We start from the raw sequence: 24159 nt of genomic DNA, 5'->3' as shown, positions 1-24159 counted from the left end.
AAAGATCTTCCTTTTAAAGATGTGGACAATGTCTTTTAATGTTATTTCTTTGGGGTTAGTTATTCTTACTCCTATTTACACTTTGATGGCTGCACCATTATCTGATTTTTTTTAATTAATCATGTTAATAGCTTTTCTAACTGATCAATGTATCGTTCTTTCTCTGATAAACATGAGAACATGAGTTTTGATTACTCACAAAGTTTAGGGCAATTTTGGAGATCAATTCTGCTTACAAATGAGCTAGGTCAGCTAATAGAAATTTGTACTCTAGAATCTAGCATCTTGCCTTTTTTCTCCCAAGATGGTATAATTCACACCTTCTCCTTGGCTTGTACACAACACCCAAATTAGATTCTGTTACACTCAGACTCCCTTACCCACATATCCACTTAGAAACATGCAATTTTGTAACCTCCACCTTTTTTCACATAACCTCTGAATTTTGCCAAGAGGGAGAGGGTCAGAAGAGAGGTGTAGCAAGAGAAGCAATGAACTAAAGGTGTAAGAAGATATAAATTAAAGCAGAAGCTGGTCTATTTTCCACGTTCCTATTCTAGTGTGCTGAGGTGACCTACCTAACTTATGCCTTCTCTTTGGTTGGTTTTCCTCCTGTATCTTCTGGCCCATTGATATGGAAGTTAGACCAGTTTAGACTCCCTTAGGCTACGACAACACTACAAGGTAGGAGTGTGATTCCCAGCTTGTGTACATATATTCACACTAGTTTGATGAGAGCTCGCATTAATATAAATAGCAGTGAAGTCGTAGCAGCATGAGTTTCAGCTGTATGACCATGGGTAATTACTCGTCTAGTCCACACTGAAGTCCATGCTGCCACAGCTTCACTGCTACCAGTACTCAAGCAAGCTAGCTCAGGGAATCTCTATACTGCAATTGGAAGAGTGATGGTAGGTTGTGTAGATATACCTAAGGCCCTACATTATCCCTAGAAGAAAGTGCAAATTAAACCAGTTTATATTCCCTTGGATTAATTTAGAATTTGCCACGCTAAATTCAACACTCAGTAAACAAGACAATTCCTCTTCTTGTTAAGAAATAACTAAAAATCGAATTTATAACCCCCTATTTCTGCTATTTTTTTCACCATTTTAGTAGTCCGCCAAATACTGTTTCCTTTCACTGTTTTTACTTATCCTAAATATTGTCTCTTTTGCTTAAATGCCTTCAGCTCTGTCTTTGTTTTACTGATTTATCACCCACCTGTTTTTCCTTTCCATTTATCATTCATAACAATAACTGTGCTTTCCTTTCTTCTTTACAAATAGTTCCTGAAAAATCCATCCTGTCCAAAATGCTCTTTCCCAAGACATGGCCACCTCTAATATCCTTCCTCACCTATCAGTCAGGCAGGAGGCATCCAGTCTGCATGTAAAGATTTGTGGCTTCATCATCTCCTTAGAAGCATCCTGATGTCAGGTTCTCCTGACCAGAATAAGATGTTTACCATCCTCTCCGTTTACTAAACAAGGTCACCTTCACAGTCTATTACTGAGTCTGGACTGTATTTGATTTATGATGCAAATATCATAAAACAGCAAAGAAGGTCTCTATTCCCACGGTCTTAGAAGATGGGCTCAGAGGATTTCCAGCCAATTGCTACAGGCTGCAAGCCAATGGTACCCTTCAGGGAAACCAATAGTGTCCACACAGTATTGAACAGCTTCTTAAATGTGCTTCTGATCAGAGACCCACGACCCCAGTTAGATCCCTAGTTCCTTTCTGGAAAATTAAAATTTATTCAGACTTTTTTCCAGTATTCCTGGACACTGCTATACACTACATTGCTATTCAGACCCTGTGTCCACATTAATAGCAGCCACACTCGCAGTGGACAGGCTTAGAGAAAAACAAATGTCCTGCCTGTTAATTATTTTCCAAGGTGTGGCTCTCCTAGAACTCCCCTATGCACATGTACACTCTGAAGAAGGTTTTAGTTAATAGCGCAATCAGGTAGGCTATCTCAGCTGTGGAACTGATTGCAGGAGGATTGTAAGGGGGAATGGCCCAGGAGCCAAAAACAGAAAATAAAGCATTCATAGCTCAGCTTAAGAGACAATACACCCCACCCTCAAGTCTACACTAATGTTGCAATACCTTGAGTAATGATTAGCAAGTTAGAAATATACTCATCTAATTATTTTCAGCATGAATTCAAAACTGTTATTCATTTGTCCCTCTCATCTTTAAGAAGCACTCTATTTTTGTCCCTGTTATGTTCATTACATACCTTCATTATTGTAGTGATGAGAGATTTGGGTATATTTAGTCTTACTTTCAGCAGTAAATCAACATCTTTCTAACTTCTGTTGTTTGAAAGTGCCAATTTATTAGACTTTGGCAGCAGATTTTCAGTACAATTTACATTGCTTTCTTCCTTTCTTTGTTAATTGTTGTGTGAATTCAGTGGGTACTTTATTTTTTCTATAGCTACATTTAATTTCAGTTAAATGAGAACTTTTAACATTGTGATTTCAAAGTCACAAGGAAATGTGTTATTGTGAAAGATTAAAGGTTTTCATTTCAACTAAATCTGGTGACAAAAGAAAACAGATCTTATTACATCAGTAAAATATCCTGCACTGCTCCCTACTGGGAGAGCGGAATTTAAAGTTTTAATGTTCTAAAATGCACCTAAAACTACAGTCCATCAGTCAGATTTTATCAATAATGGTACCTTTATCTTTTTAAATGATCAACATTAATTATTAAAGTTGTTTTTCAGGATCTTATACTTTGAATTTTTTTCATATAAAAAGATTCTGAAGGATAGCATTTTAGTGTAAAAATGTTTTAAAGAAGTAGAATATGTCATTATATCTGAAGTATAGTGTCAGAGGAGGGGACATGTTACCTCAGTAAAGAAAGAGATTAGTAAAGTTAGCCATTATGGACAAAATATTGTAGACGCTCTAGACATCATTATTATTATTTCTTTATTAATAACTACTTAACATGCTAATGTGATAGTCTGCTTAGGTAAAAAGTGCAATTAAAAAGACTCCCATTAGCTTCAGTGGGAGTTGGATTGGACCCTAAATGTACCTTGTTTAAGAAGAATCAAAAATAAAAGTCTTAAACGTAACTGTTTTCAACCAAATTCTGGAGGACAAATAATTTCCACCCAAAAGGGGATTGGGGATGGGGTCTGTTTTCTATTTCCATGCCTGATACAGCCCTTTGGGTCACATTTCTCTTGTAGGGCTTGATCCTGCTCTTATTGAAGTCAGTTATAAAAATGTCATTGACTTCAGTGGTACAGGATCAGTCCCATAGTGTATTAATTGGTGTGCATTAATTCTTCCCAGCTAGGCCTGGTTTACTACCTTGCAGGCAAATTTGATTGATTGATTGTATGCTCTTTGAATCAGGGAATGTCTTTACGTTTTTATACAATGTCTAGCACAAATGGGGCTCTGGTCCCTAATTGGTGCTACCACAAGACAAATAGTATCCAGAAGAGTAATATCTGATGTGGTCAACACATAGTTGTATATCAATAAAATGCAATATCTATGATGTAATAATGGGTTAATATCACCTGTAAAATAATAGATTAGTAACTAACAGTTGCAAAATAATAAACAATAGTATAAAATGTTAATGAGATTACGACCATGTCCAATATGTTTTAAATGTAAACACTTGTATTATGGAGTCTGACTTGACCTGTCTCACTTATAGGATTCATTGACTTCATTAAAGTTAATCCTGATACATACAGGTGCAGATAAGAAGTGAGATCAGAATGAGTCCCATGTTTAAAAGCACTGCTTTTGATTCATCTGTGGAGAAAATAAATGTTTGGAAGAAAGACAAACCACAATTAAAATGTATAATATTTTGTATAAAAGAAAATCGACTTTACAACAGTTTAATAGATGTTTGTACAAAGTGTTAAAATTCACCAAATTTTCTAATGTTAAATGTCTAAATGTTACTAAATGTCCACTTTAGCACTAGATTTGCACGTAAATATTTGACAAAGATAAACGTAGTGACAACAGACTGTGTGCCTTTTTGTTTGGAATATTTTTTTTTAGAAAAGGATAAATCTGTTATGTGAGTAACTATTTTATCAGTTGCAAATATCAAATATAATTAGAAAATGTGATTAAATAAATATTTTCTCCCAAGTCAATCCATGCTGCAAAGTGATATAAGTGAACAATCTCAGGACATTAATGTATTGACTATGCACTGCATGAAGGATAAACTCTTAAAAGAGCAAAACTTTACATATATCATGAAGAGAGAGATGTCTTATTTTCAGTTCCCCTATGGAAATCATTATACTAACTGTAGGAGAAGTATTAATTTTAGTCTTAATGACTAAAATAGTTCATATTATTATTATTATTATTAATTATTATTTCATTTATTTATTTATTTCAGTGGTGCCCAGAAGTGCCAAACATGACTGGGGACCCATTGTGCTAGAGCTTGCACGAACCCATATTGAATGACAGTCTCTGTTCTAAAGAGGCTACTACTGAAAGCCCCAACCCTCAAACACTCACATATATGCTTAACTTGACTATCATCATTGGTCCTGTTGAAACCAATAGAATTTCTGATTATGTTGAAGTTCAAGATGCATGTACATTTGCAGGACTGGTGCCTAATATTTGACAAGGCTCAACAATGGGGAAGAATAAACAGAAGGAAGCAATTAGGGAGAGAGGACAAGGGCAACAATGATTGGAAATATGTAGTTACGTAGATGAGCTATATGCACATATAAATGGTATAGTCAGATTTTTTTTTAATTAGGAGTAGAACTGGTCAAAAATTTCTGAATTTTGAGTTTTTGACAAGGTTTTTGGTTGAAAATTCAGTTTTGATGGGGGAAAAAATGCATAATTTGCAGCAGGTTGAACAGCTCGAATTATAATGTAAATACTCAAAAACATTAAATGTTTTTGTTCATTTTTAGACAGTGCTAAGTTTGTAACTAGGCACTTACATCTTACATGAAGACCAAAGGAGATAGTTAATTTATAGAGGTCATGGGTGAGATACGACAAACATATAATAGTCAATTACTAAAATTATTACTAATATAAGAACATACCTGAATGAAACAGTGCTGTGGTGAGTGGATGTTATAAACAAATTTCACATACAGACAATGTAAATAATGACATTAGCCCTTGGACTCAGATACCACATGCGTAATATTGAGATGCATGCTGCAAACCTCCTCTGTGTGTTTAGAATAAAAGTTTTCTATTATTTTTTCCTACACTGCATACTTTATTATGTATCATCTTTGATTCCACATGCAGTATAAAACTGCTGAATTTAATAAAACCTGTTGTTGTAATGCTAAATGTCAAAACTAATATTAATCTATGAGGCACTGCACTGCAGATGATTGGAAGAATTCTGATTAGTTAATTTGTCTTCCATAAATGTTGATGTAACTGACAAAATATTTCCATATAATTTATGGGAAATGCATGGTCTTCATTGTTTTGGTTTTTTTAATATTTTGCATAATCTAAATTTACATATGTTTTGAATGGGTTTGTCAGGTAATCCTATGGTTGCAATACTTTATCTTTCTATTTTAGATGTCTGACCTCCTGCCTTCACCCCCCCCCCCCTCCAACCCCAAGTGTATGGGAATATACATGAGAAGTATTAAAATTAAAATAAGTAAGGTTAATTTCTACTTTGGGGAATATTCAGTGTGGCTCTCAAAGTATGAGCTATCATTTGAAATCCATGTAAATTAACAATACCTATATCATGAATTTTTACTGGCCATAGCAAGAATTTCCAGCTCCATACTGCTCAAAAAATGAGCGACAACTTTGATAGTAACTTTGTTTGGCTTTAAACCTGTATCCAGTGGTAGTGGGTGCCTTACCCTTTTGGACATGTTAGGTGCAACCACATAAAAACATTGAGACACCCATGGGAGAAGTTCTCTTGTGCCCATGCCTGCCCCATTCATGCCTCCTCCAGACACACAACTATCACTTCAGAGTCTCACATAAGACTCCTGCACCAATAGCCTACCATGTATATTAGACTCAATACCACCCACGTGCTAAAATATCCACTCACACACCTCACTCTTGGGAAACACATGCACACACACACATCACTCTTTGCACTCTATTCTCATGTATATACATACCTATATTCCCCTTCTATTCTTACCTATCTACAGTGACTCTTCTGCCCTTTTATCCATCCACTTTTCACTCCTGCCCTCATGTTTGTGTATATTCCTTTGCTCTAGCTCCCACTTCCTCTCACATACCTATCTGCTTTGTCCCCTCCTTTCTCATTTCACACACAGACAGCAGAGAATTGTTCTTGTCCACCCATAGACAGACATGTCCACTCCATCATTCCTGCTCCCTATATATCAACTTCTCACCTAAAAGAAGAGGGGGAAAGGATATGAACTGAGAGAGCCTCTTTACAGTCCAGGGCTCAAAGCTCAGGGGAGGGGAAAAAAAGAGGGTAATAGAAAGATCTTCATCCCCCCCTTCACATGGGCCTATGGAGCTAGAGCTACTAAATAGTCTTCAGTCTCCTTTGCTGAGGGTACAGCTACTGGAAGCCTGAGCCAGTTTTAGATCCCTCAGCAAGAGAACTTTGTGGGAGGTAGATGAGCCAGATAAAGGATGGGGCACTGGAGATAGAAGTCTCTGGTCCCAAGAAGGCGTGCACTTTGCTGAACACATGAATGTGCTTCGGGGCAGGGAAAGAGAATTGCCATTGTGGTACATGGCTATATTTTGAGGTGGAGGAATATCAAGGGAGAGAGGGAAGGAAAGACTGCCAGAGACATACCTCTCCCTCATGTGAACTCTTTAAAATTATTCTCTGAGTGTCTTTTATCCAAGGAAGAACCTGCCCTCTATTTTAAAACATCAGGAGATGCACTGAGTATGCCAACAATTCATCATAAAAAAAAACACTAAGCCTTTTGCTATAGCAAAACCTCCGTTTCCCAAATGGAGTGTTATAATAATGTTGAGTGTTGACGACAAACGTGCATGGTATTTTGATCTACATGCTGTTATACTCAAGATGGCACATTCTATTTCAGGTGACAGAAGCAGATTTATAGTGAGACTGGGTGTTTATTATAAGATCTATTGATGAAGTAGGTAAACTTTTATACAGGTGTGCCATAGTTTCTTTTAAATGATCACAGATAAAGTATATGGCTTTGAGTACAGTAGCTGTACTGTTGCAAGAAATTTAATGAAATTCTTATCAAATACCTTAGAGAATTAGGAGAATATTGGAAAACTGCTGTAATGTGAGCAACTTGTGAACTACTTTGAAGTCACTTTAAATTTACAATTCATGCACCTTTCTGTGCATTATGTATATATTGCACAGAAATCTGCTTTTTGTTCATATTTAGAGTAAGAGTAAACATGTATTTCTTTGATTACTATTCTTAATTTTTCCCGTCCCCAAAATTTACATGTCTAAATCATCATCTTAAGCTTTTGTGTTCTTTCTTTCTGACAGCATTGTGCATATGCAAAGCTCAGACCTGGGTGAAAAAAACCTGTAATTTTATGTAAAACCCAGGTAGATAGGTATATAATTACTTGATTTAAGCAGACAAATACAATCTGAGCACCTCCAATGCACTGTGCACATGCAAAATTTTGGAAACCAAACAAGAAGCATGCAAAAATCTTAAGAAAGATGCTTTTTTTTTTTTTTAAACACAAATCTAGAAGCTAGGAAAGATGTTTGGCACTCACTGCACATTATGTGCATACTTGTTTTTGTTGAAACAGTACCTTGCCAAAATATAGAGCTAAATTATTTATATTCTTTTATCATGTAAATTGAATCTTACTTTTACCAGTGCAAGTCAGAAGTTATTCCATTGCAGTCAATATAATTACGGTGTCAAACTTCCCTGAGAGTGGAATCAGCCCTTTAATTATCCTTCCCCATGCTTATGAAAGTGTTAGCAACCTAGTCTGAACAGGTAGCACATGCTGAACTCACATCTTGGAAACATCTTATTTCACTGGTGCTAATAAAATACTTGCACCGTTTAATTTTTTCCCCAAAACTCATGACATTTCCAAGATGTCCTCTAAGGAGGAAAAAGAGTAAAATTATATTCTACAGAGGTAAAGTAACTTGACCAGAAATCCATACACATCTATGAGATCAAACTAAGTTCAAAGACTGCTTCAAATAACTTTGATGTTTTCACTCTAATTAGATGTTTAATTTCTGTTGCCTTCCTATCCTTTGATTAGAAATAGCTGTATTAAGATTCATCATTAGATGACAAAATCAAGTGCTGAAACGATTGTATTTCCAAAATATTATTTACAAAGTTAATCAATAAATTGTGCCTTTCAGTGTATTACATTTTTCTCACAAATTACGATGTTTTCAGTTTCTTGGCAGTACAGAAGTGGAGCAGCCCAAAGGTACAGAAGTTGTGAGAGATGCTGTTCGAAAACTAAAGGTAGGGAAGCATTTTTATAATATATAGATAAAACCTATGCATAACATATTTTCAGATAAAGCACTTATAGCTAAATAAATGACTGTGGACATTTATATCATGTCAAAAGCTGTGACTTTTACTAACCTCATTAGTATGTAAATACTTCTGTATATACCACCTAATCTTCTATTCTTCTGCACAAATGTTTAGGAGATTGTCTTACTAGAAAGGATGACTACCAGTAAAAACTTCAGTGCCTCATGCATAATACCCACATTCTACAAATTGTTTGGACCTTATTAATTCTAAGTTATTTATCAACAGTTTAATTTAGTTTCAGCTATCCATATATGGTGATTGATAACCTCTGATTAAGTTTTAAAAAACAAGACAAAGCAAGACAACCAAAGACCTGATTAGACTTACTGTTCATTACTGAGAACCACATCTAGCCTGAGACTGAAAGTGAAAGTGCTCTGCTGCATCAGTTTTCCTGAAAGTACCAAACAATCCAAGATACGGGTGACTAGTGCTTTCAGTGTAGCACTTTGCTGAATTCCAGTAGCTCAGTCATTTTCATCCTGTGCAACCCTTCAGGAGGAAAGCCTACAATCCTTAAAGGCCAGGTCTGCTCTACAGACTTATATCAGTATAACTACGTCACTCGGAGGTGTAAAAACCCACACCCCTGTAGCAACATAGTTATATCGACCTAACCCCCAGTGTAGAAAGCATTAGGTTGACACTAGAGCCTCCTGGGGAGGTGGATTAATTATTCCACTGGGAGAAGCTGCCCCATCAGCATATTAGCATTTTATGTAAGGGCAGGTCTACACTTAAAATGCTGCATCAGCGCAGCTGCAGCACTTAAGTGAAGATGTTCCTGCACCAATGGGAGAGGTGGATTTTTCACACCATTGAGCATCGTAGTTATAGTGATATAAGTCTGTAGTGTAGACCTGGACTAAAGGGAAATCAATAACAGAAAATGTGGAAATGGTGAAAGTGCTAAATGACTTTTTTTTGTTTTCACCAAAAAGGTTAGTAGCAACTGAACATCTAACATAGTGAATGCCATTGAAAATGAGCAAGGATCAGAGGCTAAAATAGGAAAAGAACATGTTAAAAATTACTTAGACAAGTTATATGTCTTCAAGTCACCAGGGCCTGATGAAATACACCCAGAATACTCAAGGAGCTGTCTAAAGAGATATCTGAGCCATCAACGATTATCTTAAAAAAGACATAGAAGTTGGGAGAGATTCTAGAGCACTGGAAAAGAGCAAATATAGTGTCAATCTATAAAAAGGGAAATAAGGACAACCTCTGGGAATTACAAACCAATCCGCTTAACTTCAGTACTCTGAAAGATAATGGAGCAAATAATTAAGCAATTAATTTGCAAACACCTGGAAGGTGATAAGTAACAATCAGTATGGAGTTGTCAAGAACAAATCATGTCAAACCACACTGATAGCTTTCTTTCACAGGGTAAAAAGCTCGTGGATAGGGAAGAAGAGGTAGATGTGGTCTATCTTGAGTTTAGTAAAGTTTTTGATACTGTCTCCCATGATTTTTTCATAAACAAACTAGGGAAATACAACCAAGATGGAGTTACTATAAAGTGGGTGCATAACTTGTTGGAAAACCATTCCTAGAAAGTAGTTACCAGAGGTTCACAGTCAAGCTAGAAGGGCATATTGAGTGGGATCCCGCAGGAATCGGTTCTGGGTCTGGTTCTGTTCAATATCTTCATCAGTGATTTAGATAATGGCACATAGAGTACACTTATAAAGTTTGTGGATGATACCAAGCTGGGAGGGGTTGCAAGTGCTTTGAAGGATAGGATTAAAATCCAAAATGATCTGGACAAACTGGAGAAATGGTCTAAAGTAAATAGGGAAAAATTCAATAAAGACAAATGCAAAGTACTCCACTTAGGAAGGAACAATCAGTTGCACACATACAAAATGGGATATGACTGCCTAGGAAAGAGCACTGCAGAAAGGGATCTAGGGGTCATAGTAGATCACAAGCTAAATATAAGTCAGCAGTGCAACACTGTTGCAGAAAAAAAGCAAACATCATTCTCGAATGTATTAGCGGGACTGTTGCGAGCAAGACACGAGAAGTAATTCTTCCACACTACTCCACGCTGATTAGGCCTCAGTTGGAGTATTGTGTCCAGTTCTGGGTACCACATTTCAGGAAAGATGTGGACAAATTGGAGAAAGTCTAGAGAAGTGCAACAAAAATTATTAAAAGTCTAGAAAACATATCCTATTAGGGATTATTGAAAAAAAAAATTGAGTTGGTCAGTCTGGAGAAGAAGCGACTGAGGGGGGAATGATAACAGTTTAGAAGTAGATAAAAGGTTGTTACAAGGAGGGGAGAGAAAAATTGTTCTCCTTAACTTCTGAGGACAGACAAGATGCAACGGGCTTAAATTGCAGAAAGAGCAATTTAGGTTGGATGTTAGGAAAATCTTCCTAACTGTCAAGGTATTTAAGCACTGGCATAAATTGCCTAGGGAGGTTGTGGAATATCCATCATTGGAGATTTTTAAGAGCTGGCTAGGTAAGCACTTGTCAGGGATGGTCTAGATAATGCTTAATCCTGTCATAAGTGCAGGGGACTGGACTAGATGCTCTCTCGAGGTCCCTTCCAGTCCTACAATTCTAGGATTCTATGACTACATTTTCTGTAAGGCAAAATTCACATTGAAGTCAATGGGAATTTTCCAGAGTAAAGACTGAAGAGGTTGGTGGCTTTAAAAAAAAAAAAAAAAAATCAAATAAAAAGCAAGTATCATTGAATATCAACCATTGACACCTAGGTTTTCCTTGGAAAAATCATTTTGAAAAGCAATTAGTAGCCTCATTGAGAAGTATTGGAATGAAATTCTTAATAATCGTTTTCACTCTGCCTAAATAATTAGGTGCTACTAGGTGTTGACTTAGGCAATCAGCTCAGAGGGATTCACTGTAAAAAGATCCACTGCAATTGTATCAATTCATGTTCCCAAACAGCAACATTATAGCACAGCTGGGTTGAATTTATTATGTTAAGGCAAGTGCGACTCTTTTTTAATCACTTCCGCTTTCTAGGACTGATGTATGAACTATACAGTTTTGTACCCAATTCACATAATTTGCAGATAATGCTGTGATAAACTGTATGTTGTTAGATATATTATGTTAAATGCATAGAAAGATGTAGCCAGAAAAATACATTCACTGCAGCAGTCTTGAGACAATGTCCTAGCACAGAAAAGTTTATATTTTTTTGAAAGTATTTTCAGGTTTCTAGTTCTCGCTAACCTTAAAACACTCACTCAAGTGATCCCCCTCCCTCCATAATCTAGCTTGCTCACTGTTATTTCTCAGCTATATTATCATGGAACCCTCATTGCACACAGTGGGAGTTTTGCATACAGAACTGCAAGATCAGGCCCTTTATTGTGGTTCCAGGGATTTTCCTGAAAAATCAGTTGGAAAAACGATGTTTCTTACAGTCCATAGGAATGTACCAGCAAAGGGCTAAAATCTCCAAATGGGTCCATCTGCATGCATCCCTGCCCTGGGCAAATACATGTGCAAGAATGAGCACTAAAACTTACAAATGTGTTTTTATAGTAAGATTCCTGTGCAAGTTTTGAGTAATATGCTATCCATGGTTAGACGGTGCATAGGTAAGCAGCTACCTCATATAACCTTCTGCATCAGTCATTGTTAGAGTTACACAAAGAGCTTCAAGCTGTTTTGGAGGCAGTCAAGTATGATTTTACATAGTTTTCAACAGATTTTACATAGTTTTCAGCTTTCTACATGAACAACCTCCATTTAAATTTGTTTGAGGACATACAATCCAGCTGAAGAAAACTTTTGGACAGAGTTGAAAAATCTTGGAAACACTGCCATACATCCTCTGCCCCCAAAATAAAACCATACAGAAATGAAAGAGTTCTATGTATAAATCCTCAGTAGATTAAAAACATCCCTTTCAAAATCACTTTCAATACATAGTATTGACTATGTTCTGAATCTTAAGACAAAATATAAAGAGATATTGAGTTTATTCTTATTCAGAAAAATAGCCTTTAGTTTGCTTTTAAAAAATAGGAATGTCAGTTAAAATTTAATAAAACTACAGTAAAATCATAGCTTCAAAAAGAATTCCATTATATGGAGAAGACAAAAAAAATGCTTAAAACATGTTTAGACCCATATGAAAGTAGAGGAATCATTATTAATGGAATGATTTATGATTAGCTTGTGGTATTGTATTTTTTGGTCCATGTGGTTCTGGTTTAAATCAAAATGAAATTAACATTTTGCACAAAAGATCTGATCCAGCAAGGTGCTGAACTCCTCCTGAGATATGTTGAGGACTCCATGACTTAGTTAATTTTGAAAAATTAGTGTATTTAGACTGGTATAAACCATGTCAGTTGACATGTTTTTATTATTGAGCCATTGCCATTTGTGTCAGAATGAAGAGTTTAATGATAATTTATTATTTCTTACTTGTTTGATTCTAGGACTTGGGAGCTCCCAACTCACATAGCTTGAAGAGTTTAATACTTTCCTGCCAAAACAATTACATTGTACAAAATCATAGCATACAACTGTTTAGAATTAGATTTTTACCAGTAGGTGGAGCTGATGTTCTATAGCAAAACAGAAATTCACTCTTAACTCATGTAGTTTTTTTTTTAATACTTCCCCACACTTTTTTGTACCATATACCACTTCCATGTTTTTAAATGCTCAGTTATTTTACTGGGTCATTTGCAGTTTTAACCATGACGTTGTCTGAAGACAGCAAGTTTCTGTCTCACTCTCTCATTTATTGAACAGATCAACTCAATTTTTTTTATCCAGTTAGAATGTTATTTTAATTTTTGCATTGTTTTCAGATTATTTTAGGGCACAAGTGCAAGATAAGAATCATAATTATGCAGGGAATCTAAAAAATTGGACAGTATAGTGTTTTACAGAGTGTTTATAAACACTTCTAAGATGTATATTGGGAACACTTGCCTCTAACATTAAGCTAGAATTCTCCAAAATTCTAGACAAATGAACATCTAGGAGAGCAAATTTTGTAGTAGAGATGGGTCCAAGAAGTTTGCAATCAGATCTGAACTTGCTCAAAGTTTGAGGGAGTTCAATTGTAGTTTTCTTGTTCAAGCCCATCCCCACTACTTGTACATGTAACTGGATGTATGTGTGAACTAAGGATATACATCTCTGATTCCTTCTTTCTTCAATGGCATTAGGTAGAGAGCCCCCTTCAATTCAGCAATCAGTGCAGAGGTCAGAGAAATCCTAGAATCATAGGACTGGAAGGGACCTTGTAAGGTCATATTGTCCAGTGCCCTGCACTTATGGCAGGAGCAAGCATTATCCAGGCCATTCCTGACAGGTGTTTGTCTAGCCTGCTCTTAAAAATCTCCAATGATAGAGATTCCACAACCTCCCTAAGGCAATTTATTCCAGTGCTTAACTACCCTGACAGTTGGGAAGTCTTTCCTAATGTCTAACCTAAACCACTCTTGCTGCAATTTAAACCCACTGCTTCTTTTCCAGTCCTCAGAAGTTAAGGAGAACAAATTTTTCTCTTTCCTCCTTGTAACATACTTGAAAACTGTTATTCTTCCCCCCTCCCCCCCCCCCCATCTTCTTTTCTCCAGACTAACCAAACCCCATTTTTTCAGTCTTCCCTAATAGGTTATGTCTTCCAGACCTTTAATCAACCTTTAATTGTTACTCTTCTCTAGACTTTCTCCAAATTTGTCCACATCTTTCCTGAAATGTGGCACCCAAAACTGGACTCACTACTCTAGTTGAGGCCTAATCAGTGCCGAGTAGAGCAGAAGAATTACTTCCAGTGTCTTGCTTACAACACTTCTGCTAATACATCCCAGAATGATGCTTGCCTTTTTTGCAACAGTGTTATTCTGTTGACTCTTATTTAGCTTGTGATCCACTGTGACCACCAGATCCCTTTCTGCAGTACTCCTTCCTAGACTTCTCGTGAAATGAGGCAGAGAGGGGAGGTCAGCCATTGAAAGGGCTGGGTTTTAGCATCTGGACAGCAGAAAGGTTGCAGGCAGTGGCGGATGGAGCCTTTGAGTCAGGCTGACCCAGAGCAGCTCCTTCCAAGGGCAACAGATGGATGCTGCCCTCATCTCCTATACTCATTCTAGTCAGGCATTGACTGGGGACGAACCGTTCTAACAAGGGTGTTTCCAAATGACTAAGGTTGCTTATACTCCTCCGCCTTGCTCATGGGTTGTGGAAGTCAGGTGACCAGGGAAATCACTTAGAGAGGAACTGTAAGTGAGTATTTCATCCCTGGGTTCAGAACCTCTTTCCTTTGCTGCCTCCAAAGGAAGGCCTGCATGAAGGGATCTTGATGGCCAGGAATCATGGCTGCTGTCTGTCCTTTTCCCAGCTTGCTTGTTGTCCAACAACAGTGCCTGTGTGCTGTAGCCCCAGTGATCAGGCTGCTTTGAAGTTCACTTTCCTAGCTCTGTTGGATGGAGATTAGGAGGGAGAGCGTAAGAGGCACCAGCTACTTTGAAGCTCATTCCTCAATTTCTACTCTGTCCCTTGACAGTGTAGAAAGTGAGGTGTTTCCTGCACATACTACCCAGGGGAAGGAGCCACCTCTTGCAGTTCTTCTTTGAGTCCTTGCTCATGTCCATTCCCAATTTAGGTGTCTGAGTGTGTGTGCTCGCCACATGCACTAGTGCCAGAAAACTCTCTCTTAGTGGTACCCATACAAACGGTCTCTGGCGCCCCCTGCAGCAGCGCACACATGAGCCTGCATATAGGCACCACTGGCTCCCCCTCCCTTTCACTTCCTTCTTGTCACCAGTGCTGGTGCTGGAACGTTCTTGTCTACGTAAGTTCTTCTGGTCTCCGTAGTGATTTATTCATCATTTTAGTGTATATAGTTACTTGTTCAGTCACAGTGAGTTCTAGTTTGTTAGTAGTTAGAATCCCAGGGTCAGAGCATGCCCCATTCCCCGGGGTTTAAACCCTGCACTTCATTTAAGAAGCTTATGCTGAGGAGCGATCTTCAAAGTTGTTTAAAGTGTCTGGGGGAAGCCCACTTCAGTGAGAGGTGTAAGATCTGTAAAAGTTTCCACCTGTGGACTAAAAAAGACCAGGATATCTGTCTCAGGGCCATTCTGATGGAGTCAGCTCTTAGACTGGTCTCAGAGCCCGGCAAGTCAGACTCAGTACCGATAACCTCAGTGCGTAGTGCCCCTCTGGTGCCTGTTTCATCCACCTGGCACCAATCTCCCTCCCCAGTTCCGAAAAAGAGGTCCAAGGAGATCCACACAGAATGGGGACGCTCTCCTGTGGAGAAGGCTAAGTGACAAAACCTGCATTGGGCCACCAACCTTCCCCTCTTCAGCAAGTGTTGACTCCGGCATAGGGCCCTTCACCAACTCCAGGTAGTGGTAAAGTCCTCATCACTTAGTGGTGCCGTCGACTCCAGAGGCCTTCCAAGCTATGAAGGACCTCTTGGTGCTGCCGGTACTGTAGACGTCAAGGGACAGAAGCGCGCTGCATTGAGATCTCAATGCAGACTATCAAGGGACAGATCTGCTCATCAGTCCCCATCATCAAGGCACCGCTCAGTGATGCACAGGCAGTCCCTGGAGTCCAGGACACACTCTCCGGATCAGGATACTGCCAGATCGAGCTCCCATCGCCGTTCACCAAAGGACCGGCACCGAGCGGAGCATCACTATTGAGCAGTGACACGCAGGTTGCTAGACTCATGGCATGTTTCCCCAGCACCGTGATCCCGCTCATCTAGTCCAAGCAGGAAGCCCAAGGACAAGAGCCGGTTCCGTCACACCCAGTATTCCAGCTCCTCAGGCCACTCTCCAGTGCTGGCGCATCAACCACGCATCTCACACAGCACTGCAAGGAATTCAGAGACGGCGCCACCATGACCATCGGGTATCAGTACCTCATCCTTGGACAGTGATGAACTTATCCAGACTTCAGAAGCCCCAGCTCTGGTGCCCACTTTCCCCACGGTATCACCATTTGGTGCGTGGCTGCAAGGTCAATGGCCTTGACCATGGCTGTACTGGTGGGGGTTCTCCTCTGGGATTCTGCAGGCCGGTTTCATGAGAGGAACCTTAGTGCTGCAGTCCTCCATCTCTCAGAGTGTGGCACCGCACTTGGACACAGACTCGGACCAGGAAGGTTTGCGTGCCTCGGGTCCCAGGGGTTCCAACCCACCCAGAACATAGTCCCCTCCCCAGCTCAGATACTGGCCTCATCGTCACCAGATGAGGCGGTCACAGGACTCTCATCTGCAGTGCCGATGGATGGTTTTAAGGCTTGCCATGACTAATTGAAAAGGGTTACCTCCAACTTGGGCCTCAGAATAGAGTAGGTGGATGAGCCATTTGACGAACTGTTTGGCATTTTGGCCTCGGCAACTCCTAGGAGAGTGGCCCTCCCAATCCATGAGGGGGTTGTTAAACTGTCCAGGGCCCTGTGGCAAACCCCAGCCTCTCTGCCCCCCACATCAAAGAGGGCAGAAAGGAAAATACTACCGGCAAAGGGGTTTGAATACCTTTATACCCACCCTGCGCTGGGATCCCTGGTGGTCACCGCTGCCAACGAAAGAGACAGAGGGGAAAGTCAGTTCAACCCCTAAACATGAAGACACCAAGAGGCGCGACTTGTTTGGTCGAAAAATTTATTCTACAGCCAACCTGCAGCTACAAACCAACAGGCATGGCTAGGTAGATACCATTTTAATATCTGGCAGTCGCTGAACAAGTTTGCAGACTCATTATCCCCCTCTTCCAAATGGGAGTTCAAGACCATTTTAGAAGAGGGGAGTTTGGTGGCCAGGGCATCTCTGCAAGCGGCTTCTAATGCAGAATTATTTGAATTCGAGGAGAGTGTTTTAGTTTAGTTTCTATAAGTCAAAATGCATTTTATCCAGATGCACTGCAGCAGTGCAGCTGCATGATACAGCTGTGCTGCTGTATATGTAGCCATGGCCTAAGACACTTGCCCAAACTCACACAGGAAGTTGGTGTCATAGCAGAGAATTGAACTCCTGTCTCCTGAGTCCCAGGCTAACTGAACCATCTTCCCTTTTAAAATTATGAGGCTACAGGGAATACAATTAAATTACAATAAAATGAAATGTAATATTAAGTAAAATTATATCAATTTGGCATTTTTCTTTAATCATTGTATAATCCAGTACTTCTCTAAGTAGATCTTTTATGTCGATTTTAAGATGTTTGTTTTTGTCTTCATACAGTTCTGTTCTTGATTAACCCTCAGATTGTGGTTTGCTAATACTTAATGCAAAGCATTTCAAATGTAACTTTTAATACCACCAAACAAGAATGCAGTTTTCCCAAACACGGTTGACATTTATGATATGCACTCATATATAAAGTATTTGGTGAATTTTTTTAAATTAAATTAAACCAGAGAACATCAGTTTAAGTATACGTTTTGCAGTTTCCCCTTAAAAAGTCACCTACAGCTGAGGACAACATAAATGTCCATTCCAAAAACAATGTAAAAGGAAAATTCAAATTTCCACTTATTTAATTCCAGTTTCATTCAGCCCTTTACAGTGAACAGTTAGTTAAGATCTGATGAGCTAAAAATCTGTTGTTTTGCCGAAGGGAGGATTCGGTAAAGACTAAACAAGAGCCTGTGAAGTTGGCCACTGTGTCCATTCCCAAGCCATATTGTGATTTTAGTATAACTTTGTGTTCTAATCTTGCCAAGGATCAATCTCTGCACAGGTTCTTCTCCAAGTTCCCAGTATTTCTTCTGCCTTTCTGTTTTGATGCTAATATGAAGCTGCAAACTGTTTACCTTCTTAAAGAATTTTGTTAGTGTACAGGCTGCGAACAGGGTGGGGAAAGTGTTGTCTTAAATGCTGAAAAAAGAAAAATACAGTTGGGAAGGACATTTCAGCCATATGGCCTTTTTCAGGTACAGTCAGTTAAAGGAAATAATGGAACTAAAAGAGAGAGGTAAAGGGAAGAAAAATACAGGGATGGACATCTGGGAAAAGAATATTTGCACCAGATCCTCAGGATCTACTCTTTGGAGCACTATTGGATGGGTAAGGATGAAACACCATGAGTAGGAGGTGCTCTAAGTTGCACCACTTGCATTCCAAAGTGCCATTTCAGGAGCCAGGAATGACTGAAGTGCAAATTTCCCCAATCCACAACCCCTATTGTGGGAGGCTGCAATAGGTGTAGAGCAGTGCTGGTTATGTGAGCCCTATGCCACATGGGATGCTGGGGGGATATCCAACTGGCCAGTTAAGCTAGTTTATTATAGTTTTTTTGTTTTATTTGTATTGCTATAGGATGAGCCAGTCAGAATCAGGGACCCATTATGCTAGGTGCTGTACAAATATAAGAGAAAACTCCTGCCCCTGAAGACTTACAATATAAATAGACATTAAACTGAACATAAGAAAAAAGCAGTGAAAGGGAAGAAATAAGAAAATACAGGAATGAAATAGAAAATATGCCTTTATAAAGGTCTAGAAAAAAATGCCTGTTTTAAAAAAGAAGACACTGATACCCCTGCAAACTCTTAAGGACTGGGTGTATGGATACATGAAAAATGTAGAGGACAACTGTGTTTTGATGAAAAATTGAGTTTGGTGAGATGTTTTTGGAGGAAACCATTTTCTGTGAAAAACTGAGTTTTCATTGAAAAAAAATCAAAAAACACTTTTGGGTCAAAATACATTGTTTCAATAAAAATAATTTTGGTCAAAATTTTCTATGGGAAAAAAGCCCATTTTCTGAGCAGTTTTAGTTGAGAGGGAGCAGCACAGATCTTTATCAAACTCTTCTTAACGAGATTTATGAAATATAATATCTGGACAATGAATTGAGACATAGGCAATTTAATGACCTAGTTCTCCACTGCCTTAAACCTTGTGTAGTCATTTATGCAAGTGCAAAAATTGCTACCAGATTGTAGTGACAACATTTTGCACCCATATTGTCTAGGTGGCAGGTGAAATGCAATAGAGAGTTATGCAATAGATGTGTAAATACAGCAGTGGCAACTGGGAGAATATGAGTAAGCCCATCCGTATTGCAGGACACAAATATGATGTAAAAGAAAAAGTTACTTAAACTATATCTTCCCCCCTCCCCTCCCCAACAACTGGCAGGAAGCTAAGTAGATAGCGGGGTTTTCAGTGGGTTTGCTGTGGCCATCCTGTTACAAGCTTCCTTTAAAAAAGGTCTTGCCAAAGATCATCAGCGTCCTGGCTGCTACAACTAAAAGATGACATCTATGTCTATGAATATTTTTAAACTAATGTTTTATTAGTATAGTACTTACCAACTAATATGATGAGGCACTGATCAGTAATTAACTACCAATGCTATCTAGGTGTGTCTGTATGTCGTCTAATACAAAGTTAATTAGTATAACCTGATTGTGGTGGCAGCATATGGAGTGAAACTGGAAAGAAAGAGGAAAAAATCCCAGATACTTAAGTGCCCTGTGGGTGGATTTTAAAACCAATTAACTATTAATTATCTGTGAATTGGGATGGCTACAAGAGCTATACATCTAAACAAAACAAATTTAATTAAAATAGTCATCTTGAGAAGACAAATAGCTGAGTCCATGGAAAGATTTCTCCAGGTATTGATGGGAACAGAATCCCTCTCCCTTCTCTATAACCTCAAATGCTGCACCAGAAAATATACCACTTTAAAAAACCCCACAAGCCTCTAAAAGCTCTTTGAGCCACAGCAAGCACCCTGTGCTCTTTCAGTTGACTCTGCTCCCATTTTGACCTCAGCCAACTTCCTCAAAGCACCTTCTGTATCTTTCTTGAGTGAATGTCCAAGTCAGTACTCCTGTCCTGACTCAGCTTCCGCTGAGGCCAGAAGTAATTTTCCTTACTCACATTTCATACAGCACATTCCAATGATGGTGAATAAACACAAATTTTACTGCTGAAATTAAAGAGGGCAGAGAAAATCATAACATGGAAGGTACTTAGACAGAGTCATGGTATCTATGACAGCAGCCATCAGATAGCAAACTACATTCTCTCTTTGGGTGCAATGCTGTGCCTATTTAATTGCTAGTCAGTGCAAGCAAGTTTGAGTGTTAAATTTTCAAAGACACAAATAGCATTCACCTGACTTTCAGTGAGAGTTAATCATCTAACTGCCTTCACCTTTCGTAAATCTCACTGTAGAACTTTAAAGATTTGATCTGGATAAGGACTGGCATCATAATGGAAGGAGTAATTGTTTAGACATCTGTTAACTCGATTAAAAAAAATTAAAGAAACATCTCATAGCTGATAATGCAATCAACAGTAGCAAATGGCAGAAACTCTGCTTATCTCATATGCAGTGTACAGGAGTTATGAGGAAGACGTGACAAACTTATCAGCCAAGCTATGGAACTTAAAAGGATGGAAAGTGCATCAACTGTTAAAATAGGTCATCTGGCCAGATCCAGCATTTAAAACAGATTTTAGGCCATTACACAATGATTTGCCAGCAAATAAATCCTTTGTATTTTATAGGCTAGATGAAGCATTGCAAGTTATCAACACTAATCAAACATTTTCAGAACTGGGCCTGCCAAAAATGGTAGTAATTGTCTTAGTGGAATATGCCATAGCTCACCAATAGCTGTATTTTTAAAATAATGTTTCTTAAATGAATATATAATTAGTGAATATGTGCATATTTCTGGTTGCTCTCACAAGGAGTCTGGTGCACAAACTGAGCAGTACAATGGTATCAGCTAAAAAGTGTCAATATCCCAATTAGGACACACTGCAGGATTTATTTTAAGAGTGTATGAACACTTTGCAAAGCTTTCAGTGAGAACTACTTCAGTTTGCACATCCACCATATTTTAGTGTTGTTGGTACTGTTAATGAAATAGCACATTCTGGAGAAGGAAGGGAAAAAACTGCTTTTGAAAGGAAACAAGAAATAATGGGGGGGTGCGGGAGGGAAAGGAAACCACTAAAGAGTAGTTGGCAGTACCCTTTTAAACAAGGGAAATTGTAACATGTTACAGTGATGTTTCTTGGCTCCTCTTTTTACAGTTTGCAAGACATATCAAGAAATCCGAAGGCCAGAAAACCCCAAAAGTTGAATTACAAATCTCAATTTATGGTGTAAAAATTCTAGATCCAAAAACAAAGGTAAGAAACATAATTGTTTGCTACACCAGTAGTTAATTCAATATTGATTTAGTATTTCTATTTTATAAACTGCTCTTCTAATAATTTCTTCTAATGAAAAACTCCCTGCTTGTGGAACAACTGTAAAAAATGCCTATGCTAGTTACCATAAATAATCATTTTGGCAACATTTACCACACAGAATAATGTGAGATAACAGGTTTTCTAAATATAGAATACATAGGAATGCTCACATTTCTGTAACAGGACTACACTGGGACTGACTTTCCATTTAGTAATACAGGAATGGCAGAGTGGCCATGTTCCCCCAACACCTGTTTCCAACCTTCCTGTGTTCTCAGGTTTGGGAGTGTGTGTGGAATAAGAAATAGCTGTGGCAACTATGTAATGTGCTGGTAGATGTTGACTATTTAATGGAGATAATTATATATATACTAATATTGCATATCAACTTTTTGTAGCTGACTTTGTAAGGCATTTATATTTGCTGACACACTTCTCTTCCGCTATTTTTGAAGGGCTACTTGTTTTTCTGTGGTTTATTTTTCCCCCCTCAGAAGGCTATCAAATTCTAGTTGTGCTATAGGTATGGCTTTGTAACAATAGTAGCAACTGATTTGGTTCACTGTGGCCACAACTGTGGTCATTTTTACAGTATTGTAGTTCATTGTCTCCCTATCCTGGTAGCAAATGTATTTTGACTTTTAGAAACGAAACAAAACTAAACCACTCCCCTCGAATTCAAAGAGGAATAATGACTTAAATGCCCATAAACTGAACTTAGAAGTATTGTAGGTCTAATTATTCAGCAATTTAACATTCTAAAATAATTAAACTCCTATAAATGCATTAATTTTTGAATTTCAATAAACTCTATACATTGCTGTGTTTTGTTTTATTATTTTTAAGATGGATATTTGCAGTTAGTACAATATTGTAGTTGGAGAGAGCCAATTTTAATTGAATGACATTTCTTCTTATAAACCTTTCTGCTTGAAACCCTTTAAATGACATTGGGTGCAAGGTTGGTAAGTAGAAAAAAAACCCACTAAGTTGACTTCATTGTAGTTCTGTATCCTCCTTGTGGCATTGTGGGATGGAAAGGGGTTTGAAATCCTTGTCCTATGACTATTTTAAAAATAACAATTTTAAATGCCAAAAAATGTTAAGCTCCCTCTCATTCTTCCTACACGAGATTAACAGAAAACTGGTGGGACACAAGTTACGAAGGGAATAGGACATTTTTGAACTCTTGAAAAAGTTGTTATAACAAGCTTCAATAGAAATCAGAAATTAATTGAAGTTTTTGTACCTCTTTTTCTTTGTTTTCCTAACACTACATAACAAAATTGCATGCGAATTAAGCCATCATTTGCAATTCAGCAAAAGCAGATTTAAAACATATGCAATGTTATGACAACTATCAAAAGAAACACATTTATTGTGTTTTCTGTAAATAGAGGATAAGTCGCTTGTTCCAAAACAAACACATTATCCATTTGTATTATGTGTATAAATAGTTGAACTCACTTTTAATCAGTATGTAGAGATTTTTTTTTATGAAGGTTTATGGATATCTTTTTCAGATGTTATAACAATAGCTTTTTCTCTTTTTGTTTTTGTTGGGAATAATTCATTTAAATTATGTTACTGAATACAATGAGTAATGATAGCTGAAGGAATCAGTTTGCATGTTATTATTTATTAATATTATTATTACTACTTTTAATTGTGGTAGCGCCTAGGAGCCCCAGTCATGGACCAGAACTCCATTTTGGGAGGTACTGTGCAAACACAAAAAAAGATGTACCCCGCCCCAAATAATGTAGCAGTTATACAGTGTTGTGCAAACCTTGATGTTAAAACTGGGAAAACAGAGGCTGGAGCTCAGTTCAGTGAGGAGATTTAACTCCCACTGAGATCAATGAAAGGTGAAGATGCCAAGTACCTGACAGGAGGCACTCAATATCTCACAGAATCAAGTCACAAATCACTTGCTCAAGGTCACGGAGCAACAGCAGAACCAAGATTATCACACAGGACTTCCTGGATCCCAGTCTTTGTCAGGCTCAGAATAACTTGCCCAGGGAAGTCCGTGACAGAACCATATTTAGAACATGGGAGTGCCTGGTTCAGTCCCCTCAACATTTTCTTTCCCTGGTGCTTCCCCCTTCTAATTTACTGACCCAAAGATTAAAAAGGAAAAATAAAAGCTTTTCTTTCCTCCCACTGTAGCTTATTTCCCTAAACACAATGTGGAATTGCTTCCTCTTTTCCCAAATGGGGAGCTCAGCGCAGCTGGCAATGGCTGCACAGAATTGTCCCTTCCCCCTAGAAAGCTGGCGTCCTGCACACTGAGACTGCACTGGGAGCACAAGGAAACACAACCTATAGGTAAAGGGATGGTTGGAGAGAGTATAGGGTAAAGTTTAGAGAGCTGAATG

At 38.3% G+C, this 24159-nt stretch overlaps 1 protein-coding gene across 6 annotated transcripts in view; it reads left to right on the top strand.

Annotated features, from left to right (window-relative positions):
* GULP1 (GULP PTB domain containing engulfment adaptor 1) overlaps positions 1-24159 on the top strand; it is a 253662-nt gene that overhangs the window by 172741 nt on the left and 56762 nt on the right. For all 6 annotated transcript variants that reach the window (XM_067549053.1, XM_067549051.1, XM_067549050.1 and 3 more), the window contains exons 5-6: positions 8426-8497; positions 21617-21715. In XM_067549053.1, coding sequence (XP_067405154.1) covers positions 8426-8497; positions 21617-21715 — 171 coding nt within the window. The remainder of the gene's footprint in view (positions 1-8425; positions 8498-21616; positions 21716-24159) is intronic.

This window comes from Emydura macquarii, unplaced genomic scaffold (genome assembly GCF_026122565.2).
Source record: "Emydura macquarii macquarii isolate MOO-44397 ecotype Brisbane River unplaced genomic scaffold, CSIRO-AGI_Emac_v2 contig_1253, whole genome shotgun sequence".
NCBI classification, from domain to species: domain Eukaryota; kingdom Metazoa; phylum Chordata; order Testudines; family Chelidae; genus Emydura; species Emydura macquarii.
The sequence above is the reverse complement of the archived record's forward strand: the minus strand, read 5'-3'. Positions and strand labels throughout refer to the sequence as shown.